General features: G+C 42.5%; 1 protein-coding gene across 7 annotated transcripts in view; it reads right to left on the bottom strand.

Annotated features, from left to right (window-relative positions):
- The window catches only part of APH1B (aph-1B gamma-secretase subunit), a 140,373-nt gene extending 128,699 nt beyond the window's left edge, over positions 1-11,674 (bottom strand). For 5 of the 7 annotated variants that reach the window (XM_086710882.1, XM_086710879.1, XM_086710878.1 and 2 more), the window contains exons 1-4: positions 11,463-11,674; positions 9,882-10,052; positions 4,036-4,106; positions 1,831-1,953 (exon numbers count right to left, since the gene is read on the bottom strand). In XM_086710882.1, the coding sequence (XP_086567008.1) occupies positions 1,831-1,953; positions 4,036-4,106; positions 9,882-10,052; positions 11,463-11,575 (478 nt within the window). In that variant the 5' untranslated portion in view covers positions 11,576-11,674. The remainder of the gene's footprint in view (positions 1-1,830; positions 1,954-4,035; positions 4,107-9,881; positions 10,053-11,462) is intronic. The other 2 variants (XM_086710877.1, XM_086710883.1) reach the window with 2 other exon arrangements.
- Positions 11,675-19,438: the final 7,764 nt, after the last annotated feature.

Genomic DNA, 19,438 nt, shown 5'->3' with positions numbered 1-19,438 from the left:
GAGGGGAAGGGAAAAAAAAAGTCAGAGAGGGAGAGAGCCAAACCATAAGAGACTCTTAAAAACTGAGAATAAAAAAAAAAAAAAAAAAAAAAAAAAAAAAAAACTGAGAATGAACTAAGCGTTGATGGGGAGTGGGAGGGAAGGGAAAGTGGGTGATGGGCATTGAGGAGGGCACCTTTTGGGATGAGCACTGGGTGTTGTACGGAAACCAAGCTAACAATAAATTTCATAAAAAAAAAATTCTGATTCAAAAGCACACATGCACCCCAATGTTCATAGCAGCGCTATCAACAACAGCCAAACTGTGTAAACAGGCCAAATGTTCATCGGCTGATAAATGGATAAAGAAAATGTGGTATGTATATACAATGGAATATAACTGAACCACCGGAAGGAATGAAATCTTGCCATTTGCAACAATACGGATGGAGCTAGAATGTATTATGCTTAGCGAAAAAAGAGAAGGACAATTAGCTCGCTCATATGTGGAATTTAAGAAAAAAACAGATGAACAAATGGAAGGGGGAAAAATAAAAGAAAAAAGAGAGATGGGAACAAACCATAAGAGACTCTTAATGATAGAGAACAAATTGAGGGTTGATGGATGGAGGTGGGTGAGGGATGAGCTAGATGGTTGACTGGAACTAAGGAGGGCACTTGCTGTGATGAGCACTGGGTGTTGTATGTAAGTGGTGAATCACTGAACCAATATTGCACTTGGAACCAATACTGCACTTTATGTTAACTGAAATTTAAATAAAAATCTGAAAAGCAATAAAAAAAAAAAAAAGAACTTCTCTACTATCATTTTTTCCTCTCAATTTCTTTTTTCAAAGAATGTCACATGATTTATTTTTAAATATTCAGAAGCAGGAAAACGATTAATTTCTTTTCAGATACATACATGAAGGTAAAACTTTCATGTTTTACCTTCAAAACAAAATACGTATATAAGTTAAAAAAAAAAACAAAACCCTAGCTTTCAAACCCGGTTAACCTAGGGAATTAATAACACAAAGTCAAGGCAATAGTTACCTGTGGGGAAGAAACAATGAAAAACAAGGGATTGTAAGGTCCTATTAGTGTTCTAGTTCTTAAGGAAAAGGGAAGATGTGTTGTTAATCTCTAAATGATACAGGTATGTTTAAATATACATTGTAGACGCATAAACATCACATTAAACAACCATTTTCCCCTCTCAATTTCAAAATCCAGTTATACTGCCTATTCCAAAAAGGGGCCAGGATGACTAATTAAAGACTACTGCTTATACTGAAAATAAATACAAACTAATAAAAATCAAAAAGCATATATCCTATAAAAATTCACTTACAATATATCAACTACACAGCAACATTATTAGTACACAAAAATAAAAAAAAATTTTATGTATGCTAAATTCCACCCTAAAATCCTAAATACCCTAACCAAATTTTTATTTTCCTAGGTCCTTTACTTCTTTTTTTTTAATGTTTGTTTATTTTTGAGAGAAAGAGAGAGCACACACACATATGAGTGGAGGAGGGGCAAAGAGAGAGGGAGACACAGAATGTGAAGCAGGCTCCAGGCTCCTGTGCTATCAACACAGAGCCCGACGCAGGGCAGAACCCACCAACTGTGAAATCATGATCTAAGCCAAAGTCAGACACTTAACTGGCTGAGCCACCCAGGCGCCCCTCCTAGGTCCTTTCCTTCTGATGTCTAACAGTATTTTGCCTTTAAAAGGTATCACATAAATTTATATTCACTTGAATTCCTAAGCCAGGTAACTTCAATAAGGATGATCATTTAGACCAGAAGACTTGACATTCACAACTGGTAGGCACATACCTGAATTTAGGAAGAACTGAGGAGAGTCTCCATGAATGCCCACTGTGCCTGGTCCCAAGGAGTCAGAAAGGGTATTTACAAAGGAAAATACTCCACTCATGATTCCAAAACCCAAGCCAGAAACTAAAGAGGAAGAAACACACTGTTAGACCCTTTTTATGTTATGATTTCTCTTCAAATCAACTTTCCAAGGATTAGAGAATATTATTTTTTAAAGGAGAAAAAGGACACATGCTATTGGAGAAGCTGTGGAGAAAGCTGGCTCAGAAAAGATGAGTGCTTGGCTAAATGATAAATAGAGCAAGAATGGTGTAAAAGGAAGGGAAATAAACAGTGGAATGTAGCAGAGATATGAAAAGGAGAGAAAAAGATCTAGAAAGGCACAGAAACAATAGGCAAGACAGAGAAAGACACTATGCTGAAGTTCTGGCTTTGGTTTATGTTAACAGTCTGTAGAACTAATTCTCAACCTTGACCACACATTACAAACACCTGTGCAACTTTTAAAATTGAACAGATTTCTTCCCTTTCCTCATGCCAATTCTGTTTAATTATTCCAGAGTGGGTTTTAAACATGAATATATTTTAATGCCTCCCCAGTAACACTAATGTGCAGTCAGGGTTGGGAACTGGGAGCTTGGGACAAGGGAATCAACACGGATAAACTATGTACAGATTCCTCCTAACTCTGCCTCCTACCATTCGTGGGAGGGGGAGGCTAAGGAAAGGTGGAGGTAGGTCTTTGAAGATGAAAAGGTCAAAAACTAAGAGGTCAAAATGTTGCGCTGTCATTACTTTATCAATATCATTTTTATTTTTTTTTTTCAACTTTTTTTTTTTTGGGGGGGACAGAGAGAGACAGAGCATGAATGGGGGAGGGGCAGAGAGAGAGGGAGACACAGAATCGGAAACAGGCTCCAGGCTCCGAGCCATCAGCCCAGAGCCTGACGCGGGGCTCGAACTCACGGACCGCGAGATCGTGACCTGGCTGAAGTCGGACGCTTAACCGACTGCGCCACCCAGGCGCCCCAACAATATCATTTTTAAAACGGGATGCCTGGAATGAAACAGTGTCTAGATTTGGTCTGCCAGGCATAGAGTAAGGGAGTTAATACTTCTCTTGTTTTGGTTAATGTTTCACATCTTAAAGTCTATAACTGTATTCATCTTTGCACACCTACGTCATAATGTATATAGTCAGCTCTCCAAAAATTAATAAGGTAAAATTAAATAAAGCTAAATAAAATGAAAAAAAAAAAAAAAGAAGTCTGAGGGTTCAAAACTGGAACTGATCTTGAGGGATGACTGGATTATAGAAAGTAATTCCTGGGTCAAACAAAGGTGATTCAACTTAGGGACCTAGATCCAGTCTTTAAAACATAATTCTGAAAGAAGACTATACAAGGGTATTAATTATTTAATATGCAAAGTCCTCCTACTATAGCCAAAGTCACGGTAACCATCCAGAGAAGAGAAACATCACTTAAAAACTGTTAGAGTGTATACATATTAGAAACCCAAGTTTCAAATCTAGTTAATATTTAATGGACACACAGATCACCTGTAATTATTTCTCTTTATTTTTTTTTTTTCAACGTTTATTTATTTTTGGGACAGAGAGAGACAGAGCATGAATGGGGGAGGGGCAGAGAGAGAGGGAGACACAGAATCGGAAACAGGCTCCAGGCTCTGAGCCATCAGCCCAGAGCCTGACGCGGGGCTCGAACTCACGGACCGCAGATCGTGACCTGGCTGAAGTCGGACGCTTAACCGACTGCGCCACCCAGGCGCCCCTAATTATTTCTCTTTATATAATGGTCCTGAAAAGCTAGAAAAAGACACAATGTACACCAACAGGCCAAGGCAGTAATAAAATACTATTTAAAATCTACAAAGACATAAAAGTAAAGATGGCTCTTATGCCAGGTATGGTTTTTTCTCTTTTTTTTAATTTTTTTTTTTCAACGTTTATTTATTTGTGGGACAGAGGGAGACAGAGCATGAATGGGGGAGGGGCAGAGAGAGAGGGAGACACAGAATCGGAAACAGGCTCCAGGCTCTGAGCCATCAGCCCAGAGCCTGACGCGGGGCTCGAACTCACGGACCGCGAGATCGTGACCTGGCTGAAGTCGGACGCTTAACCGACTGCGCCACCCAGGCGCCCCTGGTTTTTTCTCTTAATGACAACATGCAGTCCCAACTTACCATAGGCCAGCAATCGCATAGAGGGTGCTGTCTCATCTGGGTTTATACTCCTCAAACCCTCATTGGCTTTTCTAAAATAAAACCATACAATTTTTTAAAAGGAAAATAGTATATCAGGAAAATACACAAGATATTTCAAAATCTAGATGCTTATTGAGGTTTCTAATCAGGTTGTACTCTAAGTCTAAAATCCATTTAAACAAAACTCAGAAAATTTTCAATTAACTTAAATCAATCGAAATTTACAACCAACATTTTGCCTTTTATCTGACTTTCATGTAGAAGAGAAAAAAATAAGAAAAATGTAAGTAAACAAGCCATCAAGGATTGGGTTTAGTAAGAAAAAAAGTATGGTTCTACTTTCTGAGCTCAGTAAATATTTAATTCAATATCCTATGGCATCTATCACTCTGAATTGTTTTCTCTTTCAAAAGTACTGTATCTTCAATCCCAGTTTAGTGGTACTTTATACTATCTCCTGCCTGGGTTATAGTTATGTTGCTACCCTCCCTTCTACCTTCCACTTCATAGGACCTAAATTATACTCATCCTCCAAAGTCTCACTTACTCAGCAGTGTCTAAAAGAAACCACCTTTGCCAGTGACTGGTAATTGCTATTATCTCCTTACTCCCTTTTTTTAGTGCTTATTTTTGAGAGACAGTGTGAGTGGGGGAGGGGCAGAGAGGAAGACAGATAATCTGAAGCAGGGTCCAGCTGTCAGCACAAAGCCCTACATGGGGTTTGAACTCACGAACCGTGAGATAATGCCTTGAGCCAAAGTTAGACACTCCACTCACTGAGCCACTGAGTAAGGGATCTGGGTCCCTAAGGTGCTCTAGTTTCTTATTCTTAAATCCTAGAATACCCATGGTCTGAACTCTTATATGAGTACTTAACCTGGTCTTCGGATGATAAAAGTATTGAACATATTTGTTTCATATCCCAATCAGGCTTCAGATAAGAAATAATCAGAGGAGAATAAAATGCTGCCCTCAGAAAAGGAGATAAATGAATACCTAAACGAAACATTAAAATACTGCTCAATGAGAAATGATATTCAGAGTGATCATATCTGTGCTGTGAACAATTCAGAAACTTACCATGAGTCCCTGCTCCCATGCAGATGTATGTAGGAATGCAAGATGTGGCTGGTCTGTTCCACTACTGTCACTATTACTAACATTTGTTGGCTAGAAACTCTGCAACAATGATCCTGACTCCAAGGATATCTACATTATATTTACTATAAAGTATATTTGTTAAAGCAATAAAGAAACAACGTTTTAGACTGATTTCTTAGCAAATGCGGAAACAAAATGAGTTGGGTTAACTCTAAAAATAGAAAATTTAAATTAACCAAAACATACTTATATTCTGGGCATTGTGTTAATTTAAATTTCAAGGTACACATATTCAGTACAGCTGGCTTATTCATTACATAAATATAAATATCACGGATTTCTTTAAATTAAGGCAATGCAGGGACGCCTGGGTGGCTCAGTCGATTAAGCGTCTGACTTCAGCTCAGGTCATGATCTCACGGATTGTGAGTTCAAGCCCCGCGTTGGGCTCTTTTGCGGACAGCCTCAGAGCCTGGAGCCTGCTTCAATTCTGTGTCTCCCTCTCTCTCTGCCCCTTGCCTGCTCACACTCTGTTTCTCTCTCTAATATAAATAAACATAAAAAAAAATTTTTAAAAAAAAGTAAATTAAGGCAATGCAGAATTCAACCAAAATAGCAATAAGCATAATGAAAAAGGCCTTTTGCTTTTCCAGACTCAAGACAAACAATATGCGATTTCAGGGTACTCCATTTAGAAGCATTAGTTGGTAGCAAGGACATTGACATTAAGTGCCTGTCATCATCTTTCTCTGGAGCAGTAACCAACTAAAATGTTCAATTTTTCTAAATAAAATAGGGGCGCCTGGGTGGCTCAGTCGGTTGAGCCTCCGACTTCGCTCAGGTCATGATCTCACGGTCCGTGAGTTCGAACCCCGCATCGGGCTCTGTGCCGACAGCTCAGAGCCTGGAGCCTGCTTCAGATTCTGTGTCTCCCTCTCTCTCTGGCCCTCCCCCCATTCATGCTCTGTCTCTCTCTGTCTCAAAAATAAATAAATGTTAAAAAAAAATTTTTTTAAATAAAATAAAATAACCTGTCACAAGAATGTTATTAAAGGCTAATTAAAGCTTAGAAAAAGGGGCACCTGGGTGGCTCAGTAGGTTAAGCATCTGACTTCAGCTCAGGTCATGATCTCAACAGTTCATGGGTTTGAGCCCTGAGTTGGGTTCTGTGCTGATTGCATGGAGCCTGCCTGGCATTCATTCTCTCTCTCCCCCTTTCTGTCCCTCCCTGACTCATGCTTTCTCTCTCTCAAAATAAATAAATAAACTTAAAAAAATAATAAAGCTTAGAAAAAAATGTTTAGAGACATATATGATAGTAATAATCTCTATCAACAAATGGACGTAAGAATACAACAGTATCATTAAATTTTGGAGGATCTGTTTAAATTGCTCAATAATGAATAAAAGATTTTTGCTATCTGGTATAGCAAAGTACTGCTATCACAAATATATTAAATATATAATTTCAAAAGTTTAATAAACTTCCTCATTCCACATTACAAATTTGTGAGAGGAAAGGTCAATGGCATTAACAGTTCTCAATGCTAACATTAGGAAATGAAAAAGTAGTTTCCATATTCCTGATGGACAGCGTTTTCGACAGTTTTACTGAAGTGGAAAATTCTTTGTTTGCATTTATTACTATTTTCAAGAACATAAAAGAAAAAGTCCAATTTTTAAAATACAAACTTTGAAAAACTACTGATAAATCATGTTTTCTTTGTCTTCTTTTGTGTATGTGTAGTAAGAGACAAACAGTATCAAAAAATATGCATATAAACATTCCATTTTAGAAATTTTTAAAAATAGATTATGCCTTTTAAGAAACTATAATAAAGATTATCTCTTTTCTATAAATAGAAGATTTTCTAAAATTAGGAAATATTTATGGTATCAGCACTGTAAGACAGAATTGGATTAAATTGCAAAAGGTTAACCCAAGCCAACATTTTTTAAATGTATATTTTAGGTAATGTATAGGCCCATAATTTGGATTTTTTAAAAAATTAATATAGGAAGAGCTATCACTTGTGGCCACATGCCAGTTTCTCAGGGTACAACTCTTTGCTAGGGTGAAAGTTATTATTCATTATTCAAGATGAAGTACTTTTCCTAAAGCCTGACCCATGAAATAAAACTATGAGATTACAATAATTATTTTGATTCAATTTCACATATGTAAAAAAAAAACAGTGCAAAATGTTCACATTTTAATCTTGGCACCAAATTCCGATAGCAAATATGTGATTAAGGCAGTACTTTAAAGTTGACAACCCACTTTAACAGTGAAGATAGTTAAAATATCGACTGAACCAAAGTTCCTATATTTAAATACAGCATAGCATAAGACAACAACTTAAATGTATTTATATGTTAGTCATGAATAAAGTATCATAATCATTCTCAAACTTGTTTTAACACATAACTACATGACAGCCAATATGTCTAAAATGTGCTAGGAAGATATGGTACAATAATCCAAAGTTTCAGCAAAGATGCATTTTGCAATGGCAAATAAAGCCACCTATTATTTTTTAAACGTTTATTCATTTTTGAGAGACAGAGTGTGAGTGGGAGAGGGGCAAAGAGAGAAGGAGACAGAGAATCTGAAGCAGGCCCCAGGCTCTGAGCTGTCAGCATAGAGCCCAACATGGGACTCGAACCCAAGAACCGTGAGATCATGACCTGAGCCTAATTCAACCAACTGAGCCACTCAGGTGTCCTTAAAGGAACCTATTAATACAGGTTTGCCGTGTTACCTGGTTGCTAATTTTCAAAGGCCCTTTCAGAGGAGTAAACATGGTTTCCCCAGAAAGCCAAAGAGGCTTTACTGAACTTGGGGGCCTGAGAGCCATCAGACTGACCTGTAATTCCTTCCACATATGGCCCCACTCCCTCACTACCCTTATTAAAAATGGTAATGTTCAGCCTGCGGTCCTTTAGAAACATAGGACAGTGCAAAATAAAAGGTTGCATTCCAGGTAGACACCATGAAGAACGAAGGTGGTAACGAACGGCAGATTTAGCCACTCCAGGCAAGTTGGGTTACAGACCTAAAGCCCTAAGGGGTTATTAAGCCCATATCCCTACACTGTAAAATCGTTCAAAATTAACCTATTTCAAAATCAGGATCATCATGTGGAGAATGTAAAACTAACATGAGCCAATGATGTTGCTGACAGGAAAAAAACAGTGCAATCTGAGGCTGAGTTGTTCAGAGGACAGTGCCCAGTCAAGGGTGGGAAGGGCCACTGCTCGGTACCACTTCGACCACAGCAGAGTGCTGTGCTGGTCTTAAGCACAGGTAAATTCCAGGCACTAAAAACGGGGGTGTCTAGTGACGTAAAGAACAGAGATGGAATAGGTTTGGAAGCCATATCTACGTCTTCTGAGGGCCAGGTGAAGAAATGAGGTATGGGTAGCCTTGTAAGAGACAAGACGACAACCATGTAACAAAGATTTCATTTGGCCATGTGGGGCAGAGGTCAGAAAGAGGGAGACTTTGTCTACCTTAATATATTCTAAAGTTAAAATTAAATTTTTGAATGAAAGTAACTGCTGCATACCAGAAACATCCACAGGTGAATAGATGGTCCATCTGTTAAGGGTACTGTACTCCTGTGGAAACTGAAAAGTAATTGTCGGTATTTTGTTTTTGCTCTTTAATATTTCCAGAAACTAGGGGAAATATCATTTTTAAACCTGTTCTAAGATAGAACTTTTGCTTTTAAGCAGTAGCTTCCTGGGTTTGTTATTTGTAATTAAAACAGCTTCAGTGTTAAATTTCAATATCTGTTATTAAAAGCAACAAGTAAAAAAAATAGAGAAGGCCTGGCATAGTGGCAAGAACAAATTATCAGAAGCCTATTACAAGAGATGTCGTTGAGGCTCTGTCTTGGTTTCATCTATGAAATTCGTGGAATGCCTTAATCATCTCATTTGCAGAAATAAAAAGAGCACACATCACTTTATTAATTCTTACTACATAATCAAAGTCAACCTCATGACTGCCTGAAAGAAAACATGGTCCCAAGATCAAGCTGTGTTTCAAATCAGTGGTTTCATGTGAGGTCTTCATGGGTCCTACAGACAACCTATGACCAAAAAATGAAACTCAAGACAATAGCTTCTTTTTAAATCTATTTTTCTATTATAGATATGAAATGCCATGAAATATCACAAAATAAACCCCAGTTTTCCCCTAATGCATTTAAAACAGTGGTAGGCATAATCTCCACAAGAATTATTTATTTTAAGTGGCAGCAAAAAGAAGCACACAGAAATTCTAACCTGGAACAGTTTTTCTTGTTGTTTCAATAACTCTTTCTCTGGCTTATTTTTCTCTAAGACACTTATTATCTTCTAACATACAATGTATCTTCCTGTTCATTCATTTGTCATCTCTTTCCACTATAAAATAACCTCTGTGAAGACAGAAACTGTCTTTTAATCAGGATGTATCATTCCCAGTGCACAGGATAGTGCCTGGCAGTAAGTAAATTCTGAAGAAGTATTTTTGGAATGAGTGAATGAATGAAGAGAGTTAAAATACTCAGTTAAAATACTCAGTATTTTCAGGCTGAACATGTACAATTCCTTGACTTTCAACTCTGTTAGGAAGACACGGACCCTCAAACACCACACTATATTAACATTTTCAAACTACTAAATCATAATTCAAGTATAAATGCAAAGAAAGGTAAAACAAACATTTAACTTACTTCAAAAGTTTATAATATGCAAATCGAAACATTTCTTGGACAAGGACGGAGACTAACACTCCCAAGATCAGCAGATATTTCTGTATTGGTCCATCTTTGTTGTCAGTTATGGTTCTCGCCATGAACCAAAAAAGGGACGAAAACAGCAGAGATACCAACCAGAAAAAAGCTCTGAAAATTAGAGGGGGGAAAAAGGTTAAGTGAACAGGATTAATAAAGACTTAAAAGTGAAAAAAAAAAAAACCCTACTTGAAAAGGAACAGATTTCCTGACTCCTTAACAAGGAGGCGGGGGGAGTCCTCATAAAGTGATGCTTGGATCAACTGTTCTTCATCACTGGTTCGTTTTCCCCAGGGAGACGAACATGCCCTCCAAGAGGAATGTGAGATTTTTCCTAACATTTTTTTTTTCAGTGACTCTGCTATTTCTAAGTACATCTGCAGACTACCTGCCAAGGGCCGTTTAGCTAGAAACTTGGTTATTTGCTACTCTTCCTAATTAAGGCTTTGCCCAGTGATGTGTAAGTATGAGCCTTTTCGAGAAAAACGTCTACATCTCTATTAACACAGTGATTAGTATAAAATTCAGAGGTTGGAAATCGCTGATGGTTGAAAATCTAAATCAGTTTTCCAGTCCCGCTTTTGCAACATACCTGTGGATTTTAAATGATTATAACCAGCTTTACAAACCTTTTGCCCAAATGTCTATTGTGTTTAAAATGACACCTGTGATGCAGCACTTTCACTACAGCTGCGAGAGGTGAAACAGCTCAGAGAAGGTGGGAATCACTGGCCTACCAAGGCTGTTTCTCCTGGTACTGAGACTCAAGGGAGGAGGGGGACGTGGGGAGCCCCGGGAAGGCTGCAGGACAGGTGAGAACCGGGATTATGACCACCTTCGCCACCAGAGTTCAGTATTTACCAAGCTCCTGCCAGGAGATGCACTGACAGGTGCGTCGGTGTTTTCACAGGTTTCCAGCCTTTGGCTGTCCTTCTGGGGAGCATTAAGGAAGAAAATCCGTAGCCCGAATTCCCCCCCCCCCCCCCCCCCCCCCCGCCAAGACATTCCGAAGTGGCTGATCCGGGGTAGGGGGTAGGCATGCGTATGTTTTAAAAGCACCTAAGCCCCAGGTGCTAATGTGCTCTTAACCCCTTCGGGATTACAGATGCCTGTGAGAATCTGAGGGAAACTAGAGACCCCCCCCTCAAGAAATATAAAAGGTGAATATGTGAACTTACCCACAATTTTTTCATGCAATTTTAATGGGTTCACGACTCACTAAAGCCCACCCATGGACCCTCGGCAAAAACTCAGGAGCCAAGCATCAGGGTTTTCTGAGACCCAGTGTGAGCTCCTTCCCCAGAGCCCCCACTGTGGGGTCCCGGGGCTCCTGTTCTTTTCCCGCCGACCCTCGGAGGACGAGGAGTACTAGGGGACCGGGGTCCCGGCTCAACCCTCCCAACCTTTCTCCCTTCCAAGCCCAACAAGATCGAGCCGTTTGGTGCGGACGCCGGGGGTCGCCGGTATCTCCGGCGGGGGAGGGGAGCCCCGGGCCTGGGTTTCCCGGCGCAACCGCCTCACCCGATGATGAGGAAGATGACGCGCAACGGCTCAGTGGCGATGGTGAAGATGTAGAGGGCCAGCGCAGGCCCGAAGGCAATGAAGGCGCAGCCGAAGAACACGGCCGCCGTCATGGCGACCGCGGAAGCCGGCCCGGAGGCCTGGCGGGGACTCGAAGTACGCCAGGCGCCGACAGAGCTCAGCGCCGCGCGGGGGCGGGAGCAGGGCGCGACGGCGGGGGCTGGAGGCGGGGCGCGGCCGAGGGGGCTGGAGGCGGGACGGAGGCGGGGCGCTGCGGAGGGGGCTGGAGGCGGGGAGGGAGCGGGGCGCGGCGGAGGGGGCTGGAGGCGGGACGGGGGCGGGGCGCGGCGGAGGGGGGCTGGAGGCGGGACGGGGGCGGGGCGCGGCGGAGGGGGGCTGGAGGCGGGGCGGGAGCAGGGCGCGACGGAGGGGGCTCGAGGCGAGGCGCGGCGGAGGGGGCTGGAGGCGGGGCGGGAGCAAGGCGAGACCGCGGGGGCTCGAGGCGGGGTGCGGCGGAGGGGGCTGGAGGAGGGGCGGGAGCAGGGCGCAACGGAGGGGGGCTGGAGGCGGGACGGGGGCGGGGCGCGGCGGAGGGGCTGGAGGTGGGGCGCGGCGGAAGGGGCTGGAGGCGGGGCGGGAGCAGGGCGCGACGGCGGGGGCTGGAGGCGGGGCGGAGGGGCGGGACGCGACGGAGGGGGCTGGAGGCGGGGCGTGGCGTGGCGGAGGGGAGTGGAGGCGGGGCGGGGAGCGGCGGAGGGGGCTGGAAGGGGGCGGGGTGCAGCGGAGGGGGCTGGAAGCGGGGTGGGTGGTGGGGCGGGGCTCGGCGGAGGGGGCTGGAGACGGGGCGGGGGCGGGGCGCAGCAGGGGGGATGAGGCGGGACACGGAGAAGGGGGAGGGGCGGAGCGCGGCGGAGAGAGAGGGCGGTGCGGGGGAGCTGGGGGCGGGGCGGAGGGTGTTTGGGTGCGGCGGAGGGAACTGGGGCCGGCGGAGGGAACTGGGGCCGGCGGAGGGAACTGGGGCCGGCGGGACGGGTTTTAGCATAGAGGGTTGGTGGCAGGTTGGAGCGGGGCGGAGGGATGTTGGGGCGGGCCGGAGGGATGTTGGGGCGGGCCGAAGGGGGTGAAGCGCTGATGCTGGAACGCGGGGCGGAGGCCGGGCCTCATCGCCAAGCTCCCGCCCCACCCCCCGAATTGGGCGTTTAGGGCCGACCGGATTCCGAGGTACCGTTCCCTGGGTACCTGGCGACGTTAGCCTGGGGCCCTGAGCCCCCGAAACCACCATCACCACTCCTACACTTACATCAGGCCGCCGGTGCCGCTCCCGCTTTGGAGCCTGAACGGGGGAAGATTCCAGATCCCCTAAAGAAATATAGCGCCGGACAGAAGCAGGATTCCATTTCTAAATAAAGTTGTGAATTTTAACTTTTTAAGTAAAAGTTAAATGTGTCTTTTTAAAGCACATTTTGCCATTTGCACAGTTGCGGGAACTTCGTGCCCCATCGTATATAAAACCCAAGCCGGAATAGCGGTAACCTAGGTGATAACTCACACATACGAAATAGTGGTGGACGAAGCTGTCCTCAGGGTTGTTTCTATTTATGTTGTCCCCTCACTCCCAGGTCTTCGAAAAGATGTTTTTGAAGACATTCTCCGGTTACCCCCGACTCTATACGAACAGTAAAATCTCCCTGCTCTGTTTTCACTTACTCCTTTGTGTCCCCGATTAAAATGTAAATTTTTAGGGGGTAGGGGCTTTGTTTTGTTTTGTTTTGCTGTTTCCACACACCTAGAAGGTGCTGACTAAATATCTGCTAAGTGAACTAAACAATTTAAAAGATGGAACTTATAAACATTTGCTACTTTATATTAATGGAACAACTTCTGAGAGGTTTAAGAATTAAAATCAGAAGGTTAAGTTCCTGGATTTCACATCTAAGATTTTTCTCCATGTTTAAAGGGAATAATAATGATAATAATACCTTATGTGTTATTTTGAGGATTGTGCCTGCACAGTAAGTGGTATATAAGTGTTAGCCATTCCTACTCATTCTTTAATATCATGAATAAAGCTCTTGGAAATGAACACTGAAAAGAGAAACACTGGTAGCCAGGACCCGACTGAAAATATTTTGCATCTCGTCTCTGATAATGGGCTTTCAAATAATACAACTACAAGTATTTACTTCCTTTTTTTAAAGTTTATTTTCTTTATCTTGACAGAGAAAGAGAGAGGTAAGGGCAGAGGGAGAGAGAGAGAGAGAGAGAGAGAGAGAGAGAGAGAGAGAGAATCTTAAGCAGACTCCACACTGTCTGATGCAAAGTCTGATGCAGTACAAAGTCTGATGCAGGGCTAGATATCACAAAATGTGAGACCATGACCTGAGCTGAAATCAAGAGTCAAAAGCTTAACAGACTGAGACACCTGGGCATCCCTACAAGTATTTAATTATGATAAAACGTCACCTTTGCTCACTGAAAACAGACATATATACTTTCCATTTACTCCACAATATAGTTCATTTTGAAATGTCTTATATAGTACCTACTGAAACTCAGGTTGAGACCACAGTTCAAAATGATGGAGTGACTCACCATTACATATTCTTTTAGTTCTATCCTGAATCAAAGTTATCAGATGCAATTCCATTACTTCAGCTCCATGCAGAAATGTCTTCACGAAGCATAATGGACTCATGTCCTTAGCATAAATTAAGATTTTTATACCACAAATGGCCATCTACATTTTTCCTGCATATTTTATAAAACTTTATCATTGTTCAATATCTTTAGTAGATCCCTACTTTACTACTTGAGTTCAGGGCTAGAAAAAAGTTTTGTTTCTCCCAATAGATACACATGCTCAGCTTTGAGAGCTAACTCATCATATTCAGGCTTCATTGCACTTTCAGGAAGCTTCGAGCTAAATTTAATAGTCGGTTATAGCAACTATTCTGGTTTTTTTTAGCATTATAATTACTGCCATGACCTCAGAAAACGACGTATTCTTTTATCCCTATTTTAATGATTTGATTACCCTAATTGTAACTAAGATCTTGTGTCTTGGTTAAAGCTGCCTCAAATATCTTGTAGTAGGCAACTCAACAGGCAGAACTGTAAGTTGGGGCAATTTGTATTCATAGTGTCTTGACCATATTTCAGTTCAATCTTAGTCCTCAAATCCACTTAAAAACAACGGGAAGGTAATGTAAAATGTAATGGGTCTGCCCCCTCCCCCCCCCATCAGTAAAGACATCTTTAACTGATGTCTTTTGGAAGAGAAAAGAAAGCAACGAGACCAAATTGGAAAAATCACCAAGAAAATAGTCATCTTCAGCATTCACGGTTATTTACTGGAAAAACTGATTTCAAGTTTTCTCTGAATAATAGCACCTTACATTTATATAATGCATTGTTATTTGAAGAACACTTTTACACTGACTTCAACAATTCTGTTTACAAGAGAGGAGTTTGAGGCTAAGTAGCAGTGCTATTGACTCCTCAAGCTTTTATGCACTATCAACGTCCCCTGAAAACTTGAAAACATAAGGTACTAAGTGATGATGGTTAAATCCCTAAGAGGTGACTGGCAGAAAGAGGCTGGCACATGGTATGGCTCTGGATATAGACTGCTGGGAATTCCTCAGAATTGGGTGCATGTGGGAAGCTGGGTGTGGGCAGGGAGGTTGTGGGGGGGGGGGTACAAAAGTAATACCACATTTTAGCAATTTATCAGATAAGGCTTTGAGATACCTACTGTAACTCACAAGATACTAATGAACTCACTTGAGCTTTGTTTCTGGTAGTGCTGAGAGATTCAGTTACTCAACCATCTATTCATTCATTCAAAATGCATGCTGAATAGCGATGAAGTTATCAGGCACAAGGCTGGGCAAAGGGAATCCACCAGGAGCCAGATGTGCTCCTGTCTCCGTGAAGATTACAGTCTAGTGGGAAGCCGGATAGGCAGGTATAGGGTGCTGTGAGAATGTATAGGAAGAGGGAAGGGCACCCAGTCCAGATGTGTGAGGTTTTGCTAAAGAGAACATGCACGGGGCGCCTGGGTGGCGCAGTCGGTTAAGCGTCCGACTTCAATCAGGTCACGATCTCGCGGTCCGTGAGTTCGAGCCCCGCGTCGGGCTCTGGGCTGATGGCTCAGAGCCGGGAGCCTGTTTCCGATTCTGTGTCTCCCTCTCTCTCTGCCCCTCCCCTGTTCATGCTCTGTCTCTCTCTGTCCCAAAAATAAATAAACGTTGAAAAAAATAAATAAATAAAAAGAACATGCACTCACTCAGGTCTCTGTTTAGGAGTTAGCAAAGATGAGAAGCAGGGGAGAAATGGATGGACAAGTGGAAAGGCCTCAAAGTGAAAGAAAGCAGGGCATTTCTGAAGGACAGATATTAATTTTATTTGCTATGGGGGAATTCTTATATATTCCCGGAACCAATATTGGAAAACCCAAATTTTGAAGGTAGGACACATGAAGAAAAGGAGAGAAAAAGTTTACTCAATTTATCAATACATAGGTAGCATTCTGGGTGATTTATTTTATTAAAAGGAAATTCTTCTGTATTTAATAAAGACTAAAATAATGTAAGGTAAGGGCTAGAATAAAAACCAGATAATGAAGCTCCTCTTTTTCTTGCTATACTTACTGAGGCATTGATGAATTTACTTTAAATTTTTCTCTAAGAAGTAAATGGGGGAAAAAAACTCCTAAATTACTTAGCTTTCTTCAACAACATGTTAATTTTGATGAAGTTCACTGATTCCTTCAACGCTTATTAAACACCTACTATGTGCCAGGCTCCTTACTGGATACCGTAGATTCAAGCTCCTGGGAGCTTAGAGTCTAGTGGGAAGGAAATAAGCAGACAATTTGAATCCGGTACAGTGACACTCTGGGCCTACAGAGGAGGGGGCTCCTAACCTGGATGGGTTGTGCAGGAAGTCTTCCCAGAAAAACCCTTAGTAAGTCTTGAAAGATAAGGAAGAGTTAGCCAGAAAAGGGGTAGGGAGTCAGCAGAAGGAGTACCATAAGAAAAGGAATGACAAAACGTGGTGTATTACTGGTGACATTTAAAACGGGTATGAGTTAGGGTATGACAAGATCCAAGGCTGGAGAGAAAGATGTGGGGGTGGTAAATGGCTTTGTTTGCCAGGCTAAAGAGTTTAGCTTTTTATACCCCAAGGTATGAGGTATCACTGAAGGATTAAATTTGGCAGTGATAGAAGATTCCAGTTTTTTTTTTTTTTAATTCTTATTTATTTTTTAGAGAAAGAGAGAGAGAGAAAGAGAGAGAGTGGGGGAAGGGGCAGAGAGAGGGAGACACAGAATCCAAAGCAGGCTCCAGGCTCTGAGATCTCAGCACAGAGCCTGACGCGGGGCTCACACTCACGAGCCGGGAGGTCATGACCTGAGCCAAAGTCAAAGGCTTAACTGACTGAGCCACCCAGGCGCCCCTGAAGATTACAGTTTTAAAAGCCTGTTGGCACTGTGAAAACCGGCTTGGAGGAAAAGAAGATTCGACACTGGGCGACTGGTTGGGAGAGGTTGCAGACATCTAGGCGAAAGATGACGAGGCCTGAACAAAGACAGAGGCAGAAACAATGAACAAGTGGACAGATTAGAAAGAGATTAAGGTGTTTGATCTATAAGACTTGGAGGCTACTGAGCATGCAACTCTTGATCGCGGGGTCATAAATTTGGGACCCGTGTTGGGCAGAGAGATTACTTAAAAATAAAATCTTTAAAAAAAAAAAGAATGCTCCAAAGGGGAACCTGGCTGGCTCAGTCAGCAGAGCGCGCAACTCTTGATGTCAGGGTTGTGAGTTTAAGCTTCACGTTGGGCGTGAAGCCTACTTAGTTAAAATTAAAATAAATAAATAAACAAGACTTGGAGGCTAGTGACCTGTGTACAGATCTAGGTAGGTGATGATGCTATCTATCACAAGGAAGAAAAAAAGGAGACAGAAGAGCTTTTTCCTCTTAGGTTTAAGGGCTGTTGGTGGGAACTGCTGGGGAGGAGGAAAGATGGAGAGCTGAGTATGAGTTTCAGACTGTATTTGATGTTTGAGGTACCTGTAGCAGATCCCAGGAGAGATGTCCGGTGGGCAGATCGACTTGGAAGTCTGCCCATCTGCAAAGAGGTTGGGGCTAGAGATATAAACTTGAAAGCTGTATTAGTTTCCTATCATTGCTGTGACAAATAATCACAATTTAGTGGCTTTAAAGCAACACAAATCTATTCTCTTAAGAGTTCTGGAGGGCAGAATTATGAAATACACCTTACCAACCTGTTAGGGCCAGGTTGGTTCCTTTTGGAGACTTTAGGAGAAAATCTCTTCCCTCACCTTTTCCCGACCCCGGAGGCTACCTACATTCCTTGGCTCACAGCCCTTCACGATCACACCTTTTCTCCCTCTGTTTCTGTCATCACATAGTTTCTGTTTGATTCCAACTCTTCCTGTGTCCCTCCCATAAAGACTCTTGAGATTACATGCTCCCCACCCTCCAATAATGCAGGACAACCCCCCATTTCAAGATCCTTAACTTGATCATATCTGCGAAGTCCCTTTCCCTGTATAGAGTAACAATCACAGGTTTCAGAGATTAGGACATGAACATCCTTGGGGGCCATTATTCAGCTGACCACAGAAGTTATGAACATTTAAAAGCCATGAAAAGGGATGAAATTATTTTTGGAAAACGTGGAAAACCAGGAGAACACTGTCACAGAAGCCGTCACGAGAACAATTCTAGGAAGAAGAGATATACTGCTCAAATGCTGCCAAGAGGTTAACCCAGATAAGGACTGAAAATTGTCAGCTACTTTAGCAACTAGGCAACTGTAAATACAATGTCAGTGAAGTGGCAGGGGTGGAAGCCAAACTGGAGGAGAGCTGAGGGATAAATGAAAACTGAAAAACTGAAGACAGTAACTGTAGTCGACTCTTTGAAGAAGCTTAGCTACAACAGAAGAGGAAAAAGGGCAATAGGTGAGACAGAGACGAGGCCAAAGGCTGGATCAACTTCCAAGTTGATCTGCCTACTAGACATCTCCCCTGGGATCTGCTGCAGGTACATCAAACATCAGGGCTGCTTAGATGCTGAAGGGACAGGGGTGACACAGGAGAAGGGTGCAAAGGTAGAAGAGAAAGAGCTGCGAGTTCTCTGAAGGGTGGGGGGGAGGAAGAGTTCAGAGAAGAGACAGTGGTGCAAAGTGCACAGAATGGAAAAGCTGCCTCTATTCCAAAAGGAAGGAGTGGGGATGAGGGTTGGCGATGGGCAGCCAGCCCATAGGAAGCTATCGGTCGGGGAGGAAGAGGTGGCTAAGAACCTCGTGTTTGATTGATGCTTTTCTCTGTGAGGCAGGAGGTGGAAGACCTATCTACTATGAGTGAAGGGAGAGAAGTAGGAAGCTCGAGAACCGTGAACGTTCAAAATGGTGGTGGGGCTGAATGCAAAAGGCTATGGCCAGGAATGTGCACAAGCACACAAAACAACAGAAACTACACTTGTGAGTGAGGACTAAGAAGGGAAGGCTACAGTTCTAGAATAGAACAACCTCAATGTATGCTGATGTAGGTATGAGCAGATGTGGCCATTTTTCTAAGTTTTAAACAACTTCAAGCCAGATATGTTTGCTAACGTATCTTAAGTCTACCACGGTTTGAATCACACACGCTTAGCAAATTTGAAGAAACATTTTTTAAACGTGCAGTCCACTTCAGAGTCGGGGGTGTTTTCATTATGTAGTTTTTATTTTAGACGAACGTTATTGTAAAAAAAAGTTCACCTGGAATAAAGTCCATTAAAAAAAAAACACAGCATCAGTTATCAGTATACAGTTAATGAATTGGCTTAAACAAGATTAACCACATGACAGGTTCACTTTATCTGCAGAAGCTTTTCACAATAAGCCGTTGAAGCAAAAAAAAAAAAAAAAAAAAAAAAAATGCCGAAAAATACACAGTAG

The sequence above is a fragment of the Puma concolor genome, chromosome B3 (genome assembly GCF_028749965.1).
Source record: "Puma concolor isolate L17-30 chromosome B3, mPumCon1.1.hap2, whole genome shotgun sequence".
NCBI classification, from domain to species: Eukaryota; Metazoa; Chordata; class Mammalia; order Carnivora; family Felidae; genus Puma; species Puma concolor.
This window is presented reverse-complemented; position numbering and strand designations above follow the sequence as displayed.